General features: G+C 42.0%; 1 protein-coding gene across 1 annotated transcript in view; it reads left to right on the top strand.

Moving 5' to 3' along the window:
- The window catches only part of Stip1 (Stress-induced phosphoprotein 1), a 101,751-nt gene extending 93,857 nt beyond the window's left edge, over positions 1-7,894 (top strand). The window contains exons 11-13 of the mRNA XM_053794988.2: positions 2,712-2,872; positions 3,184-3,290; positions 7,047-7,894. Coding sequence (XP_053650963.1) covers positions 2,712-2,872; positions 3,184-3,290; positions 7,047-7,119 — 341 coding nt within the window. The 3' untranslated portion in view covers positions 7,120-7,894. The remainder of the gene's footprint in view (positions 1-2,711; positions 2,873-3,183; positions 3,291-7,046) is intronic.
- The last annotated feature ends 8,567 nt before the right edge of the window (positions 7,895-16,461 follow it).

Here is a 16,461-nt window from a genome sequence, read left to right as displayed (position 1 = left end):
TACCAAAACTGTTGTCCAGAGGGCTGAGGAAGGGTTGTTGAGGTGGTTCGGACATGTAGAGAGAATGGAGCGAAACAGAATGACTTCAAGAGTGTATCAGTCTGTAGTGGAAGGAAGGCGGGGTAGGGGTCGGCCTAGGAAGGGTTGGAGGGAGGGGGTAAAGGAGGTTTTGTGTGCGAGGGGCTTGGACTTCCAGCAGGCATGCGTGAGCGTGTTTGATAGGAGTGAATGGAGACAAATGGTTTTTAATACTTGACGTGCTGTTGGAGTGTGAGCAAAGTAACATTTATGAAGGGATTCAGGGAAACCGGCAGGCCGGACTTGAGTCCTGGAGATGGGAAGTACAGTGCCTGCACTCTGAAGGAGGGGTGTTAATGTTGCAGTTTAAAAACTGTAGTGTAAAGCACCCTTCTGGCAAGACAGTGATGGAGTGAATGATGGTGAAAGTTTTTCTTTTTCGGGCCACCCTGCCTTGGTGGGAATCGGCCAGTGTGATAATAAAAAAAAAATAATAAGCAGATTTGCTGATGACACCAAAATAGGCCGTCCAATTCATTCTAATGAGGACATTAGAGCACTCCAGGATGATTTGAATAGACTGATGCAGTAGTCGGAAAAGTGGCAGATGCAGTTTAATATAGACAAATGCAAAGTTCTAAATATTGGACAGGAAAATAACCATGCCATATATAAACTAAATAATTTAGATATTATTATTACTGGTTACAAGAAGGGTTTAAGAGTTCTGGTTAGCAGTAATCTGAAACCAAGACAACCGTGCATAAGTGTTCGCAGTAAAGCTAACAGAATCCTTGGCTTCATATCAAGAAGTATAAATAATAGAAGTCCTTAGGTTGTTCTTCAACTCTATATATCTTTGGTTAGGCCTCATTTAGATTATGCTGCTCAGTTCTGGTCACCGTATTATAGAATGGATATAAATGCACTGGAAAATGTACAAAGAAGGATAACAAAGTTGATCTCGTGTATCAGAAATCTTCCCTATGAGGATAGACTGGGGGCCCTGAATCTGCACTCTCTAGAAAGGCATAGAATTAGGGGGGATATGATCAAGGTGTATAAATGGAAAACTGGAATAAATAAAGGGGATGTAAATAGCGTGCTAAAAATATCTAGCCTAGACAGGATTCGTGGCAATGGCTTTAAGTTGGAAAAATTCAGATTCAGGAAGGATATAGAAAAGCACTGGTTTGGTAATAGTTGTGGACAAGTGGAACAAGCTCCTGAGTGCCATCATAGAAGCTGAGATGTGTAGTTTTAAAAATAGGTTAGATAAATATGTGAGTGGGTGCGAGTTGGACCTGACTAGCTTGTGTTACTTGGTCAGATGCCATGCTCCTTCCTTAAGTGAATGTAACCTGACCTAACTAGGTTAGGGCATTGGCTTAAGCCAGTAGGAGAATTTGACCTGCCTTGTATGGGACAGTAGGCCTGCTGCAGTGTTCCTTCCTTCTTATGTTCTTAAAATAATTTTGATAGAAATTAAAACATTACATGAGTAGCATTATTCCCATAGCCACAAATAAGTAATTAATAAGTCTTGATGATCTGTTATTGCTCTTTTTAATACATGCAGGGCTGTTATTTGTTCAGTGTTGGTTCATAAAGAAAGTCACAAAACTGTGACTGGAACAGTACACCAAAAATCCATCCTGAGAAGAGCCACCTCATGATGAAGTTTTGGTATTTTCTGTAGCATTGTCAGCTTGCAACTGGGAGTGAGAAAAGTCAAGAATGCCTGAAAACAACACTTTAGGGGATGCAAGAAGCATACATGAGTGTGTTGGATAGGGGTCAGTGGAGACAAATGATTTTTAGGACTTAATGTGCTATTGGAGTGTGAGCAAGGTAACATTTATGAAGGGATTCAGGGAAACTGGCAGCCAGGCTTTAGTCCTCGAGGTGGGAAGTACAGTGTCTGCACTCTGAAGGAGGGGTGTTAATGTTGCAGTTTTATAACTGTAATGTAAGTGCACCTCTGGCAAGACGGTGATGGAGTGAATGATGAAAGTTTTTCTTTTTCAGGCCACCCTGCCTTGGTGAGAAATGTCTGATGTGTTTAAAAAAGGGATGGGAGGGGAAGGAGATTAGCTGTTGTGGCAGCAGCCACTGCCACCATGAAATTAGTGCCCTCTACTGTATTGCTTTCAGGTATACATGAAGGGTATACAATACCGGCAAGATGAAAATTAGACACATATGCAACATCTGGGTATCTTTGTTGTAGATGTTTTGCCATCCAGTGGCTTTATCAATACAAGAAGAACTATAAACAAAATAGGAGGTAATCAGTCCCTTAGCCTTGGAATTGGTGTGAAAAGCGCCATAGTCATTAAGATTCTGTAGCTACAGAGTCTTCACGACTATGGTGCTCTTCACGCCAATTCCAAGGCTGAAGGACTGATTACCTCATCTTTTGTATATAGTTCTTCTGTCTTCCAATCATGTCCTTGAATTTGTATTGATAAAGCCATTAGATGGCGAAACGTCTACAATAAAGATACCCAGATGTTGCATGTGTCTAATTTTTAGGCTTTCAGGTGGTATTATACTTTTCTCTTGCCCCAGTTGTGACTTGACAGTGATTAAGAACAGATTGAAATGTCAGCATAAGGTTCCTGTAAGTGTCAGGTTTTTGGTCTATCATAGGTTCATACACGAACCACTATAAGAAAAATTTACTTTTTCAGTTAAAGGTTATGTTCGCAAGGGAAAAATCCATCAAGGTTTAAAACAGTATGCCAAGGCTCAAGATGCTTATCAAAAAGCTCTTGATATTGATCCCAGCTGTCAGGATGCTCTGGACGGCTTCCGTGAAGGTATGATGGCTCTCAACAGTGACCCAGAAGAAGTAAGTTGCCACAGTATGGAACATTTGTATTGCATAATATATAACTGAGGTAATTCATTGTGTATTTTGCCAGTTATAGTTCAGGCCTCATCTTCAAAAAATTCATTGTTTTATTAATAGTAAAGTTGAGAAAACAGTTCTGTATAAATTGTATACTGGCAGTTAGCAGCTATTTAAGATACATTTATTAGTGAATCAACTTCTTGTAACCCCTGTAAAGCCAATAAATCTATTGTTTAGTTGGATAAAGCATAAAATTTTATTTTGTTTAAGTATTGGACAAATGCTCATTATCATTAACATTAATTTAGGTGCGAAAAAGAGCCATGTCTGACCCAGAAGTGCAGCAAATTCTCAAGGATCCAGCTATGCGCATGATTTTGGAACAGATGCAGACAGATCCCCGAGCTCTTCAGGAGTAAGTGCTTTATTTTGTACATATTTTATACTAAAGGGGAAAGGTTTTAGAACAAAAATTTTAATCATTCTCAATAAAACAGTTATTTAAATATTGGAGCACAAGACCTTAAACTCGATGACCTTGGCAATCACAGGAAGACTGAAATGGGTAAAGGTCATTAACAAATAGTATGAGTGTGAGGACCCCATTAATGTTCTTAAATTTTTCAGCCTTAAATTGACTTTCCATCTGAGGAAAGAGAGACAGAACAAGATTTTATTAGGACAGTGTTTTGATCTGTTAAATTCTTCAAGAAGTCAGCTTGTTCAGCAAAGTGTCTTGATATTGTTGGCAGTGTCATTTAGTTCCAGTTTTCCAACTCTAAAGAACATAAAAGCTCAGTATTTGGAAGTTAAGCCACCACCATTTGAGTGCATTTTTGGGTTCCTGCCCACAATATAAATACGTAGTATGATAAACTTCAAATAAGCTAAATCAAAGGGAAGCTGGAAAGGCTCTAGAAACAGGTTGCACACCCATCACTTGCCATATTTGGGAAACACTACTTCACTGTCATAATAGTAAAGTAGTGAAATGAGCTAATAATTTAGAAGTATACTCCATACAGGAACTCCAATGAAAACATAAATCAGCTAAGTCGTATCCTGTGTCTGTTCTGTTATATAACAGCTTTGAAGCCAGTGTTGGTCCTGTAGCACGACAACATGAGCTCAGCTCAACTCTGATAAGCTGTGAGTGGTAAATTTGGGCCTAGATATCTAATGAGAGAATGGGTGTATGCAGTAAATGTGCACCAAATAAAAAAAAAATCCTGCAGCATGCAGTACATAATGAGGAAAAAACCTGCAGCAGTGTTTTTGGTTTAAAACGGCAACTTTGCAATGTATTTTTGTATGTTTTTTATGGTTGTATTCTTGGTTTCTTGGAAGATATGTTACAGAAATAGAGAGGCTTTTGATTAGTTTTAGGACTGAAAGTAACTTGAAATTGAACTCAAAGTAGCGGAAATGTTCGATTTTTGCTGATATTCCAGAGTATGTAAATGATGTCGCTTGTCCATTTTGCATCCAGCTTGCCGCTCTAATAACATTTAGGAATGCACTTATATAAATACAATAATGAAGTAGTCTGCATAACAGTAAATCTTCTTTTTTTGTTTGAATGAAAATTCAAAATGGAAACCAGGCATAATATAAGAGGGGCCTGGAAACACAATTAAGGAACAGATAAAATGTGCTTTTTTAGTGCTAGGAATCTCTACATTGTTTATTCTGGACCCTATTTTTAATTGTAAATTTTTTAATTTTGTGTGAAGTTGGCCAAATCAGAGATTTCTTATCACTTTATTGGGTAGTTGAAATAGGTAAATGGGCAGTTTCTTGTATGCAGTTGATAGAATAGAAGGAATACTACTGAAATAGCTATGAGTTTGGTCATCTGGAAGAATAGAACTGGTCAAAATTAGGGTGCAATGTGAGTGAAATCGCCAATGCATGAATAACGCCGAGACCCCTAACTTTGTGAGAGTGTAATTTCATAAGTTTTCCATAAAATTTCATACTTTTGTTTTCATTACCTTTGTTGACGTGTCAGCGGATGGATTTATGAAGGATGAGGTTAATCGTAGAATTGATGAGGGAAAAAAGGTGAGTGGTGCATTAAGGTATATTTGGAGACAAAAAAAATGTTATCTATGGAGGCAAAGAAGGGAATGTGTGAAAGTATAGTAGTACAAACACTCTTATATGGGTGTGAAGCTTGGATTGTGAATGCAGCAGCGAGGAGGCGGTTGGAAACAGTGGAGATGTCCTGTCTAAATATATGCAGAAAATTTGGAGTGTGGAAATTAGGAGAAGGTGTGGAGGGGTTGTTGAGGTGGTTTGGTCATTTAGAGAGAATGGATCAAAGTAGAATGACATGGAGAGCGTATAAATCTGTAGGGGAAGGAAGGCGGGGTAGGGGTCGTCCTCGTAAAGGTTGGAGGGAGGGGGTAAAGGAGGTTTTGTGGGCGAGGGGCCTGGACTTCCAGCAAGCGTGTGTGAGCGTGTTAGATAGGAGTGAATGGAGACGAATGGTATTTGGGACCTGACGATCTGTTGGAGTGTGAGCAGGGTAATATTTAGTGAAGGGATTCTGGGAAACCAGTTATTTTTATATAGCCGGACTTCAGTCCTTGAAATGGGAAGTACAATGCCTGCACTCTAAAGGAGGGGTTTGGGATATTGGCAGTTTGGAAGGATATGTTGTGTATCTTTATAGGTATATGCTTCTAAGCTGTTGTGTTCTGAGCATCTCTGCAAAAATAGTGATTATGTGTGAGTGAGGTGAAAGTGTTGAATGATGATGAAAGCATTTTCTTTTTGGGGATTTTCTTTATTTTTTGTGTCACCCTGCCTCAGTGGGCGACGGCCAACTTGTTAAAAAAAAAAAATACTCCTACCATCCGACTTACGACCGAGTTCGGTTCTGAGAAACCGGTCGTAAGTCGAAATGGCCGTAAGTCGAACTTTACTACTGAATATCAACAAAACATTTTTGTAATGACTTTATTTTATTGTTTTATTTTGGTATTTCATGTTTTACTTTACTTTTTATGCTGTTAGTACTGTATTTTATACTGTAAGGTTTAGGATAAACACTGTGTACAACACAAATAGTTGTTTATTTCCCAGAAATTTGGCATAAAAAACACGGTCGTAAGTCGAGTGGTCGTAAATCGAGCAGGTCGTAAGTCGGATGGTAGGTGTATACATATATATACCAAAAAAGATATCATAGTCAAAAAAAAAAAAAATCATACAGACCTGTGTAACCAATCATTCCTGGTTATATTTTATTATGCAAGAAATAGGGTAAATCTTCAATTTTTTTGTGTGATTGTGAATTAAAGATAAAAGACAGGTGTAATATAGAAGCCTGGAGACATGATTAATGAACAGAGGAAATATTTTGGTGCTTGGAGAGTCTACATTGTTTATTTTGGACCCTATTTTTAATTTAAGTTTTTTGAAAAATTTTCCAAATTACTGGCTTTGCAGTTTTTAGGGTATGTAGTTCTAATAGTTAAATGGGCAGCTTCTTGTGTTCAGTAGAGAGACAAAAGGAATACTAGTGAAATAGCTAAAAATTTGGTTGAATTGAGCAACGGAACTGACTTAAAATAGGACTCTGCGAATTCACTGAAGTGTAAATTTCACCCAGACCACTAACTTTGCACTCTCACCGTTCTATAAGTTTTCCATTAAATTTCGTTGTTTTGGTGTCATTACCTTTAGAAAAAGATACTCGCCCATTTTAGAAGAGAGCGAGTGTGTGTGTTTTTATGTGGACATAGCCATACAAAGGTCTGGGCAGTGAAAGAAGGGGTGGTTCCACTCTGCCTTTGACTTGTTACTTCAGTAACACTTTCACTGCAGTGCCACTTGTAGACTACCCCATTTTCTTGACCATTTACATTATTTCTTAATAGGGCTATCCATTGACTTCATTATTTGTTAGTGTGTGTGCTTTTTCAATATAATCCCTTTGTTCCTGTATTGTCATCTCATTGTGATAGGTAACCCTTCCTAATAGTGTAACTGTAATGTACCTGAAAATCTTCTGTAGTTAATGCTCCTTGAGTATTTTAAGTTTTGAGAAAGTATATTTAAAAAATCGATATGTAATCATTTCAGCAAAGATGGTTGCTTACAGAGAAAACACTACATCAGATATTTAAATAGGTTTCTAATACTATGTTTATCACACTTACAGCCATCTGAAGAATCCTGATATTGCTTCGAAAATCCAAAAGCTCTTGCAATCTGGCCTCATTTCCATCAGGTAGAGATGTTACTTACAAACAATGGTAGAAGTGTTACATGGAAGCAGCACCACTGGCAACCAACTACTTGCTCCAGCTAGAACATTGCGAGCTTGTTGTACTATACCTCAGTGATTTGTGTTACCTTGTTACTGTTATTACAATAAGTCATTTTCCTGACTGCTGTGTATCTTAATTTCATGCTTCTAATATTTTCATGATCAGAAATGTTCAGTGGCAGTGTAAGCTACTTTTATTTTCTTTTCAATATGAAAATGTTAATTGAAATGCTGAATATTGAGACATTCAGACATGTAATATGTTTGTATAGTAAAAATATTTACATGCCCTTGAGATGCATTTAAAGTACTTGTAAAATTCTGTTTAACAAGGGACAACTTACATATTTTTTTAGTTAAGGATTGCTATTTTACCAAATTTGAATTTGAAATTTATGCTCATCAATATAGATCTCATCTTGTACAGGGACCATTTCTTTGTTTGGTACTTAGAATGTCCTTTAGACCCTCCCAATTACTTTGTAAATATTTTAACTTCTGATGTCTTTCTGGATCAGAAGCATGTGTTGGAAATCTGTATGTGCATTTTTAGTAATTTGAAAGCATTGAACTAATTTAATGAATGACTAAAACCTGCAGTGAAATCATTTAAGTGGTATATTGATGGTTCCTGTGCTGTCCCATTTACTTGCCACATTTCATTAATAACTAGTAAGTGGCATACAAAGAACAGTATCTTGATTTTTCTAATTCATTTACTGGAAGAAACTAAAAAAGTTTTCTTGGTTTTCTTTTCCACCCTATTTTGTTTAAAATAAGGCATGAAAATCTAATTTCACATGTGTTATGGGTCAGTCTCATTGTAACATGCAGTAAACAGATGCTTAGTGCCGTCAGCCGTCTCCCACCAAGGCAGGGTGACCCAAAAAAAGAAAGAAAATCCCCAAAAAAGAAAATACTTTCATCATCATCATTCAACACTTTCACCACACTCACACATTATCACTGTTTTTGCAGAGGTGCTCAGAATACAACAGTTTAGAAGCATACACCTCTTCAAGGGGGGCTCCTTGGCGTGGTGAAGAGGCTCTTGGTCTGAGGAATTAGACCTGTTGGTCTACTTCCTCAGACCGAACCTAATTACCCCCCAATCCCCCATTCCCTATCCCATCCTCCCTTTTTTCCTTTCCTCCTCCTCCTCCCCACCCCTCCCTTTTGCCCTTTTTTTTTTTTCCCCACAGGCACGCTAATTCCTAGGTAGGGGAAAGGGTACCGGGGTCCATCCCATTCCGTTGAGGTTCTTGGCGGTGGCGTAGTTTGCCGTGGAATCTGGATTGCCTGGGGATGTCCTGATCCCTCTCCGGTATCCCGGAGGGTGGCTTTGGGTGTCTCTCGGGCGACGGGTGTATCTCTGGAAGCCACCTTTCGGATTCCGGGGGTGGTGGCTGAAGGAGGTGTGCTTTGTGGCGGATTTCCGGCCGCCCTCTCTTTTGTCCACCGAGGTAGCTCAGCAGATGTGAGGTTGCTATCCCGGTTTACTGGCATGATGGGTAGGGTATGGCACGGGTTCCATGCTGCATCTGCGCTACTTGCGGTGCTGAGGTCCTCTTGGGCGCGGAGGGAGATTTCTGGCCCTTTCATTCCTCCTAGGAACTATCCCTCCCCGGTCCCCCCTTTTTTTATTTTTTTTTTTATTTTTCTTTTCTTTTCTTTTCTTTTTTTTTTTTCTTAAAAACAAAAAGAAAGAAGTAACCTAACCATGGCAGCCCTAGTCCATGAACCTGCTACCCCGGGCCCCTTCTTGATACCGCACCCCGTTCTGACCCCGCCTCGTCTTTGGACCACTCTTTGGACACTCCTCATGCCTCTGTACCTCTTGCCGGTGCTGTTTCCTCACCCGCTTCAGGTACTGAGGCCTCGACTGACTCCTTCGATTTATCTGACCTTCGCTCTCCTCTGACTATGCTTCCGGCCTCTCCCTCTATGGTGCGGCAATTTTCGAATCGCCGGCCCGTTCCACGTCGGACCAACTTTGGTCCCACGCCTAAACGACAACGACAATTACCTGCTGATGATACTTCTCCACCTTCTCGTTCTTCTCAGAAAAGATCGACACGTCCTTCACTACCTTTCCACGCTCTGTTTCAGACTGCACAATGGACTAAATTCTTCACTTTACGACTGACTTCCTCTTCTGCCTATCTTTCTGACCACAGTATTGGCAAGGCACTCCTACGCCATGTTGGTAAAGATATTTCTTTTCATGCTTGTAAGAGCGGTACGCGCATCGTCACCGTACAGAATACTACCCAGGCTCATGAGCTTTATCATCTTTCCCATATCGATACTGTTCCTGTAACTATTGAAAAGCATCATTCCCTCAATTCTTGTAGTGGTACCATCATTCTGCCCCATACCATAGTTCAACAAAATTTCCAGACATGTGGCACTGACATTCTTGAACAGCTGGAACTCCAAGATCTCCCAATCCTCAAGGTAGACACTTACGTTCTTCCTGCCCGCGGGCGGAGACGATACCCTAGCAATGTGGCTCGTTTAACTTTTGACAGCCATGAACTCCCATCCTCAGTTTATGTAGCAGGACATCGGTTACAAGTTCGAAAGGTGATCCCTACACCGCAACAGTGTAGAAATTGCTGGCGATTTGGCCATCCAGCGAAATATTGCAGATCTATCGCCGAATGCCCAGTCTGTGGTGCCGATGACCATTCTAATACGTCTTGCAATCGACCTCCCTCTTGCCTTAATTGTCATGAGGCTCACCCTTCGTATTCTCGCCGTTGTCAAGTTTACTTAAACGAGCGGGAAATCCATTACCTCAAAGAGGCAGAAGGTCTCCCTTATGCCATGGCAGTTTCTCATCTCCGCCTCCAAGGGAGACTACCTCATGTTTCTTATTCCCGTGTTTCAAAACGTCCCCCCACTTCTGGTATCCCATCTTCTGCACCCACCTCTGTGGTTACCTCTCCCATAGTCACTCCTGTAGCTAATTCTTTTGCTGTCCTCGGCTCAGACGTCCCTACTTCAACGTCTCAGTCTGATCTTGCTTCTTAGTGTTCTCTCTCACAAGCCTCAGTAGCAACGAGATCTCGTATGACACCTCCTCCCAATCGTCCCTCTACTTCTCAAAAGTCAAAAAAAGGTCCGTTAACACCTCCTACCCATCTTCCACCTCCTCATTTACCCTTCCCTGTCTCTGTACCTGGTTCTCCCCCTCTCACTGGCTCTGTTACAAGTGTAGAGGTTCACCCTCCTCCTCGTACTGTACCTTCCTCCCCTGTTCCCTCCCAAGTTTCTTCCTCTTCTGCCACCTCCCAGGTTTCTGCCTCTTCTGTCCCCTTCCACGCTTCTCCAGTTCCCTCCACCCTTTCACTCCCCCACTATCTTGGTACAGTCCATTACAGTTCCAATCTTTACTCATCCTCCCTCTACCATTTCCAATATTGTCTCCTATACGACGTCTCTGAATTCTGAAACGCTTGAAGCAATCTCTGAATATATTGCAGAGACCAAACCATCAATGGACACTGATCCACCCTCCGCTCCTTCTCTCTCCTCTACTCCATCTGCGCAACTCCTTTCTTCACAGCGCACCGTTCCTTCGCTGCTTGAACGTTTTCCACTGCCTCCACATGTGGACTTTTCTAACCCCTCTAGTCCGTAGGAACCCTTACCTGCGGATTTCAGGTATCTTTATCATTGCCAATCATGGCCTATTTACAGTGGAATATACGCGGCCTCGGGTAATCGGGGTGAGCTTCAGATGTTACTCTCCCAGTTTTCCCCTGTTGGTGTTTGCTTACAGGAACCAAAATTACACTCTGCTGTTATCTCTCCCATCTCAGGCTATAATTTATTGTATTCTTCAGATCCTTTTCCTGATGGGACCTTTAATGAAAGTGCCCTTCTTCTACGCACTGATATTCCGTACCATCAGCTATTTGTTCGTACTTCGCTGCATTACACAGCAGCCCGTATCCACTTGCATAGGTGGTATACGCTCTGTTCTTTATATCTCTCTCCTTCTCGGGCATTATCTATTCCGGATATTGCCTTTCTTGTTTCGTCATTACCACCACCGATTCTGTTACTTGGTGATTTTAATGCCCACCATTTCCTCTGGGGGGGGTCTCACTGTGATTCCCGTGGCATTCAGTTAGAGGCTTTTCTTGCCACCCACCCCCTCCATGTTTTAAATACAGGTACTCGCACCCATTTTGATCCTCGGACTCACACTCTCTCTTGCATCGATCTCTCAGTCTGCTCTTCCTTCGCCGCATTAGATTTCACTTGGTCTGTTCTTCCGGACTTACATGACAGCGATCATTTCCCAATCATTCTTACTTCCCCTTCATATTCACCACCTCTTCGCATCCCACGCTGGCAATTTGATCAGGCAAATTGGAACCTTTACTCACACCTAACTGTTTTTAGAGAGGTTCCTTCTTCGTCCTCCATCGATGAGCTTTTACACCTCTTCTCGTCCTCCGTTTTAACCGCAGCTTCTCATTCTATACCCCAAACGTCGGGCAGGCATTCTCAGAAATGCGTGCCTTGGTGGTCTCCTGCTTGTGCTCGTGCAGTACGTTTGAAATGCGCTGCATGGGGCAGGTACCGGTACAATAGAACCACAGAGAGACTTCTTGAATTTAAGCAGAAGCGTGCGATCGCTCGCCGTGTCATCCGTGACGCTAAATGCACTTGCTGGCGAGATTGTCTCCACCATCACCTCTGCTTCCTCTACAAGTGCAGTCTGGAAAAAAGTACGAAAGCTGAGTGGTAAATATTCTCCTGACCCAGCTCCTGTTCTGCGGGTTGCCGGTGTTGCTATAGCAAACCCACTAGATGTTGCCAATGAAATTGGCAATCATCTGGTCCGTATTTCTCAGGGACTCCATCTATGCCCCTCATTTCTTTCCTCAAAGTCTGCCAGAGAGTTAGCACCCTTGGACTTTTCTTCTCTCAGAGAAGAACAGTATAATGTGCCTTTTACACTTCAAGAACTGGAGGCAACACACTCAGCTTGCCGATCATTGGCAGCTGGGCCCGACGACATTCATATTCGTATGCTACAACATTTACATCAGTCAGCCCTTGCAGTCCTATTACGCCTTTACAATCTTATTTGGTCACAAGGAGTTCTTCCACAGCTGTGGAAATCCGCCATTGTTCTCCCTTTTCGCAAACCAGGCACTACGGGACATGAAACCTCCCACTATCGTCCCATTGCTCTTACCAGTGCAGTTTGCAAAGTGATGGAACGCCTAGTAAATAGACGTTTAGTGTGGTATTTAGAGAGAGACAACAGTCTCTCCACTCGTCAATATGGCTTTCGTAAGGGACGTTCTACCATAGACCCCTTACTACGCTTGGATACGTATGTTCGTAATGCCTTTGCGAATAACCAGTCGGTTATTGCCATATTTTTTGACTTTGAGAAGGCATATGACACAACTTGGAGGTATAATATTTTAGCCCAAGCCCACTCCTTAGGCCTTCGAGGCAATCTACCATCCTTCCTTAAGAACTTTTTAACTGACAGGCATTTCCGTGTTCGGGTTAATAATGTGCTCTCCCCGGACTTTATCCAAGCTGAAGGTGTCCCCCAGGGATGTGTTCTGAGCACAACACTTTTTCTCCTTGCTATTAATGATTTGGCCTCTAGTCTTCCATCAGATATTTGGTCATCACTCTATGTTGATGACTTCGCTATTCCCTGTGCAGGCGCTGACTGTCACCTTATTACAGTTTCTGTCCAGCATGCAGTCGACCGTGTTTCCAATTGGGCCACCACACGTGGGTTTAAATTTTCCAGCACTAAAACCCACCAAATTACTTTCACTAGACGCTCTGTCATCTCCGATCATCCTTTGTACCTCTATGGCTCCTGTATCCCTGAACGTGATACAGTCAAGTTTCTGGGCCTCCTCTTTGATCGTAGGTTATCCTGGAAACCTCACATTACCTCTCTGAAGGCAACTTGCCACAGCCGGCTGAACCTCCTCAAAACCCTTGCTCATCTTTCATGGGGAGCTGATCATCGAACCCTCCTTCGCCTACATTCCACCCTTATCTTATCGAAACTTGATTATGGTGACCAGATCTATTCAGCGGCATCTCCTGCTACTCTCTCTAGCCTTAACCCCATTCATCACCAAGGATTACGTTTATGCCTTGGTGCTTTCCGCTCTTCCCCTGTCGAGAGTCTCTATGCAGAAGCGAACGTTCCATCCTTATCTGATCGCCGTGATGCCCATTGCCTTCGCTACTATGTACGTTCTCATGATCTCCGCAATCCTTCCATTTATAGAATGGTCACTGATATTAGTAGACATTCTTTATTTGTTCGCCGCCCCTGTTTACTCCGTCCCTTCTCTCTTCGCCTTCATTCGCTCTTGTCTTCTCTTCAATTACCACCTTTCTATGTACATGTAGCATCTCACTTTTCCCTACCCCCCTGGGAAGTTCCAGCTGTTCGAGTCTGTTCTTTCTCTTTCCCTTGCTCGAAAGCCCAACTGTCTACGGTCGCTTCCCGCTCTCATTTTCTTGACCACTTTCACTCTCATTCTCATGCCATTGCTGTGTACACAGATGGCTCTAAGTCTTCTGACGGCGTAGGATTCGCAGCAGTATTTCCGGACAGCATTGTACAAGGGCATTTACTATCTTCGGCTAGTATTTTCACTGCTGAATTGTATGCCATCCTTACAGCACTTACCCGTATTGCATCTATGCCTGTGTCATCATTTGTGGTTGTGTCAGACTCCCTTAGTGCTTTACAGGCTATACAGAAATTTGATACACCTCACCCCTTAGTCCTCCGTATCCAACTTTGGATACGCCGCATCTTTACCAAGCATAAAGATATTGTTTTTTGTTGGGTCCCTGGTCATGTTGACGTACAGGGCAATGAACAGTCAGACACTGCTGCACAGTCAGCAGTACATGACCTACCAGTTTCATGTAGAGGTATTCCATTTACGGACTATTTTGCTGCAATATCTTCCCAACTTCACACCCATTGGCAACAACGTTGGTCTACTATGCTCGGCAACAAACTTCAATCTATTAAACCGAGTATAGGTTACTGGCCGTCTTCTTATCACCAGTGTCGAGGTTGGGAGACTACTCTCTCCCGTCTTCGAATTGGCCATACTCGTCTTACTCATGGATATCTCATGGAGAGGCGCCCTGCTCCTCTTTGTGAGAATTGCCAAGTTCCATTATCAGTCAGCCACATTCTGTTGGACTGCCCACTTTATCAACGAGCACGCAGAATTTACCTCCGTCGTCGTCTTTGCTCTGCTGCTCTCTCTTTACCTTCCCTTCTCGCTGATGGACCCACCTTTCATCCAGACTCTCTCATTGACTTTTTGACAACAACTGACTTACTTCACAAATTCTGATACCTTCAGCCCTTTCTACTTCAATCTCTTGCTACCCCCTACCCCCGTTCTATCCCCTGCTCTGCTGTTTTCTGTAACCTACTGATCATCCCTCCTCCCTTCTGCCATCCAATACCCTCGCTTCCTTCCCTACCCTGCAGTGCTGTATAGCCCTTGTGGCTTAGAGCTTCTTTTTGATTATAATAATAATTAGAAGCATACACATATAAAGATACACAACATATCCCTCCAAATTGCCAATATCCCAAACCCCTCCTTTAAAGTGCAGGCATTATACAGTGGACCCCCGCTTAACGATCACCTCCAAATGCTACCAATTATGTAAGTGTATTTATGTAAGTGCGTTTGTACGTGTATGTTTGGGGGTCTGAAATGGACTAATCTACTTCACAATATTCCTTATGGGAAAAAATTCGGTCAGTACTGGCACCTGAACATACTACTGGAATAAATAAATAACAAAAAGGCACAATACCGTGACTGGAACGATACACAAATAACCCGCACATAAAAGACAGAAGCTTACGACGACGTTTCGGTCCGACTTGGACCATTGAATGAAAAAAGTTCGTTTACCAGGGGTCCACTGTACTTCCCATTTCCAGGACTCAAGTCTGACTATATGAAAATAACCGGTTTCCCTGAATCCCTTCACTAAATATTACCCTGCTCACACTCCAACAGATAGTCAGGTCCCAAGAACCATTCGTCTCCATTCACTCCTATCTAACACGCTCACACACGCTTGCTGAAAGTCCAAGCCCCTTGCCCACAAAACCTCCTTTAACCCCTCTCTCCAACCTTTTCGAGGACGACCCCTACCCCGCCTTCCTTCCACTATAGATTTATATGCTTTCCATGTCATTCTACTTTGATCCATTCTCTCTAAATGACCAGACCACCTCAACAACCCCTCTTCTGCCCTCTGACTAATACTTTTATTAACTCCACACCTTTTCCTAATTTCCACACTCCGAATTTTCTGCATAATATTTACACCACACATTGCCCTTAAACAGGACATCTCCACTGCCTCCAACAGTCTCCTCGCTGCTGCATTTACCACCCAAGCTTCACACCCATATAAGAGTGTTGGTACTAATATACTTTCATACATTCCCTTCTTTGCCTCCATAGATAACGTTTTTTGACTCCACATATACCTCAACGCACCACTCACCTTTTTTCCCTCATCAATTCTATGATTAACCTCATCCTTCATAAATCCATCCGCCGACACGTCAACTCCCAAGTATCTGAAAACATTCACTTCTTCCATACTCCTCCTCCCCAATTTGATATCCAATTTTTCTTTATCTAAATCATTTGATACCCTCATCACCTTACTCTTTTCTATGTTCACTTTCAACTTTCTACCTTTACACACATTCCCAAACTCATCCACTAACCTTTGCAATTTTTCTTTAGAATCTCCCATAAGCACAGTATCATCAGCAAAAAGTAACTGTGTCAATTCCCATTTTGAATTTGATTCCCCAAAATTTAATCCCACCCCTCTCCCGAACACCCTTGCATTTACTTCCTTTACAACCCCATCTATAAATATATTAAACAACCATGGTGACATTACACATCCCTGTCTAAGACCTACTTTTACCGGGAAGTATTCTCCATCTCTTCTACACACCCTAACCTGAACCTCACTATCCTCATAAAAGCTCTTTACAGCATTTAGTAACTTACCACCTATTCCATAAACTTGCAACATCTGCCACATTGCTCCTCTATCCACTCTATCATATGCCTTTTCTAAATCCATAAATGCAATAAAAACTTCCCTACCTTTATCTAAATACTGTTCACATATATGCTTCAATGTAAACACTTGATCTACACATCCCCTACCCACTCTGAAACCTCCTTGCTCATCCGCAATCCTACATTCTGTCTTACCTTTA

Source organism: Cherax quadricarinatus, chromosome 72, assembly GCF_038502225.1.
Source record: "Cherax quadricarinatus isolate ZL_2023a chromosome 72, ASM3850222v1, whole genome shotgun sequence".
NCBI classification, from domain to species: domain Eukaryota; kingdom Metazoa; phylum Arthropoda; class Malacostraca; order Decapoda; family Parastacidae; genus Cherax; species Cherax quadricarinatus.
The sequence above is the reverse complement of the archived record's forward strand: the minus strand, read 5'-3'. Positions and strand labels throughout refer to the sequence as shown.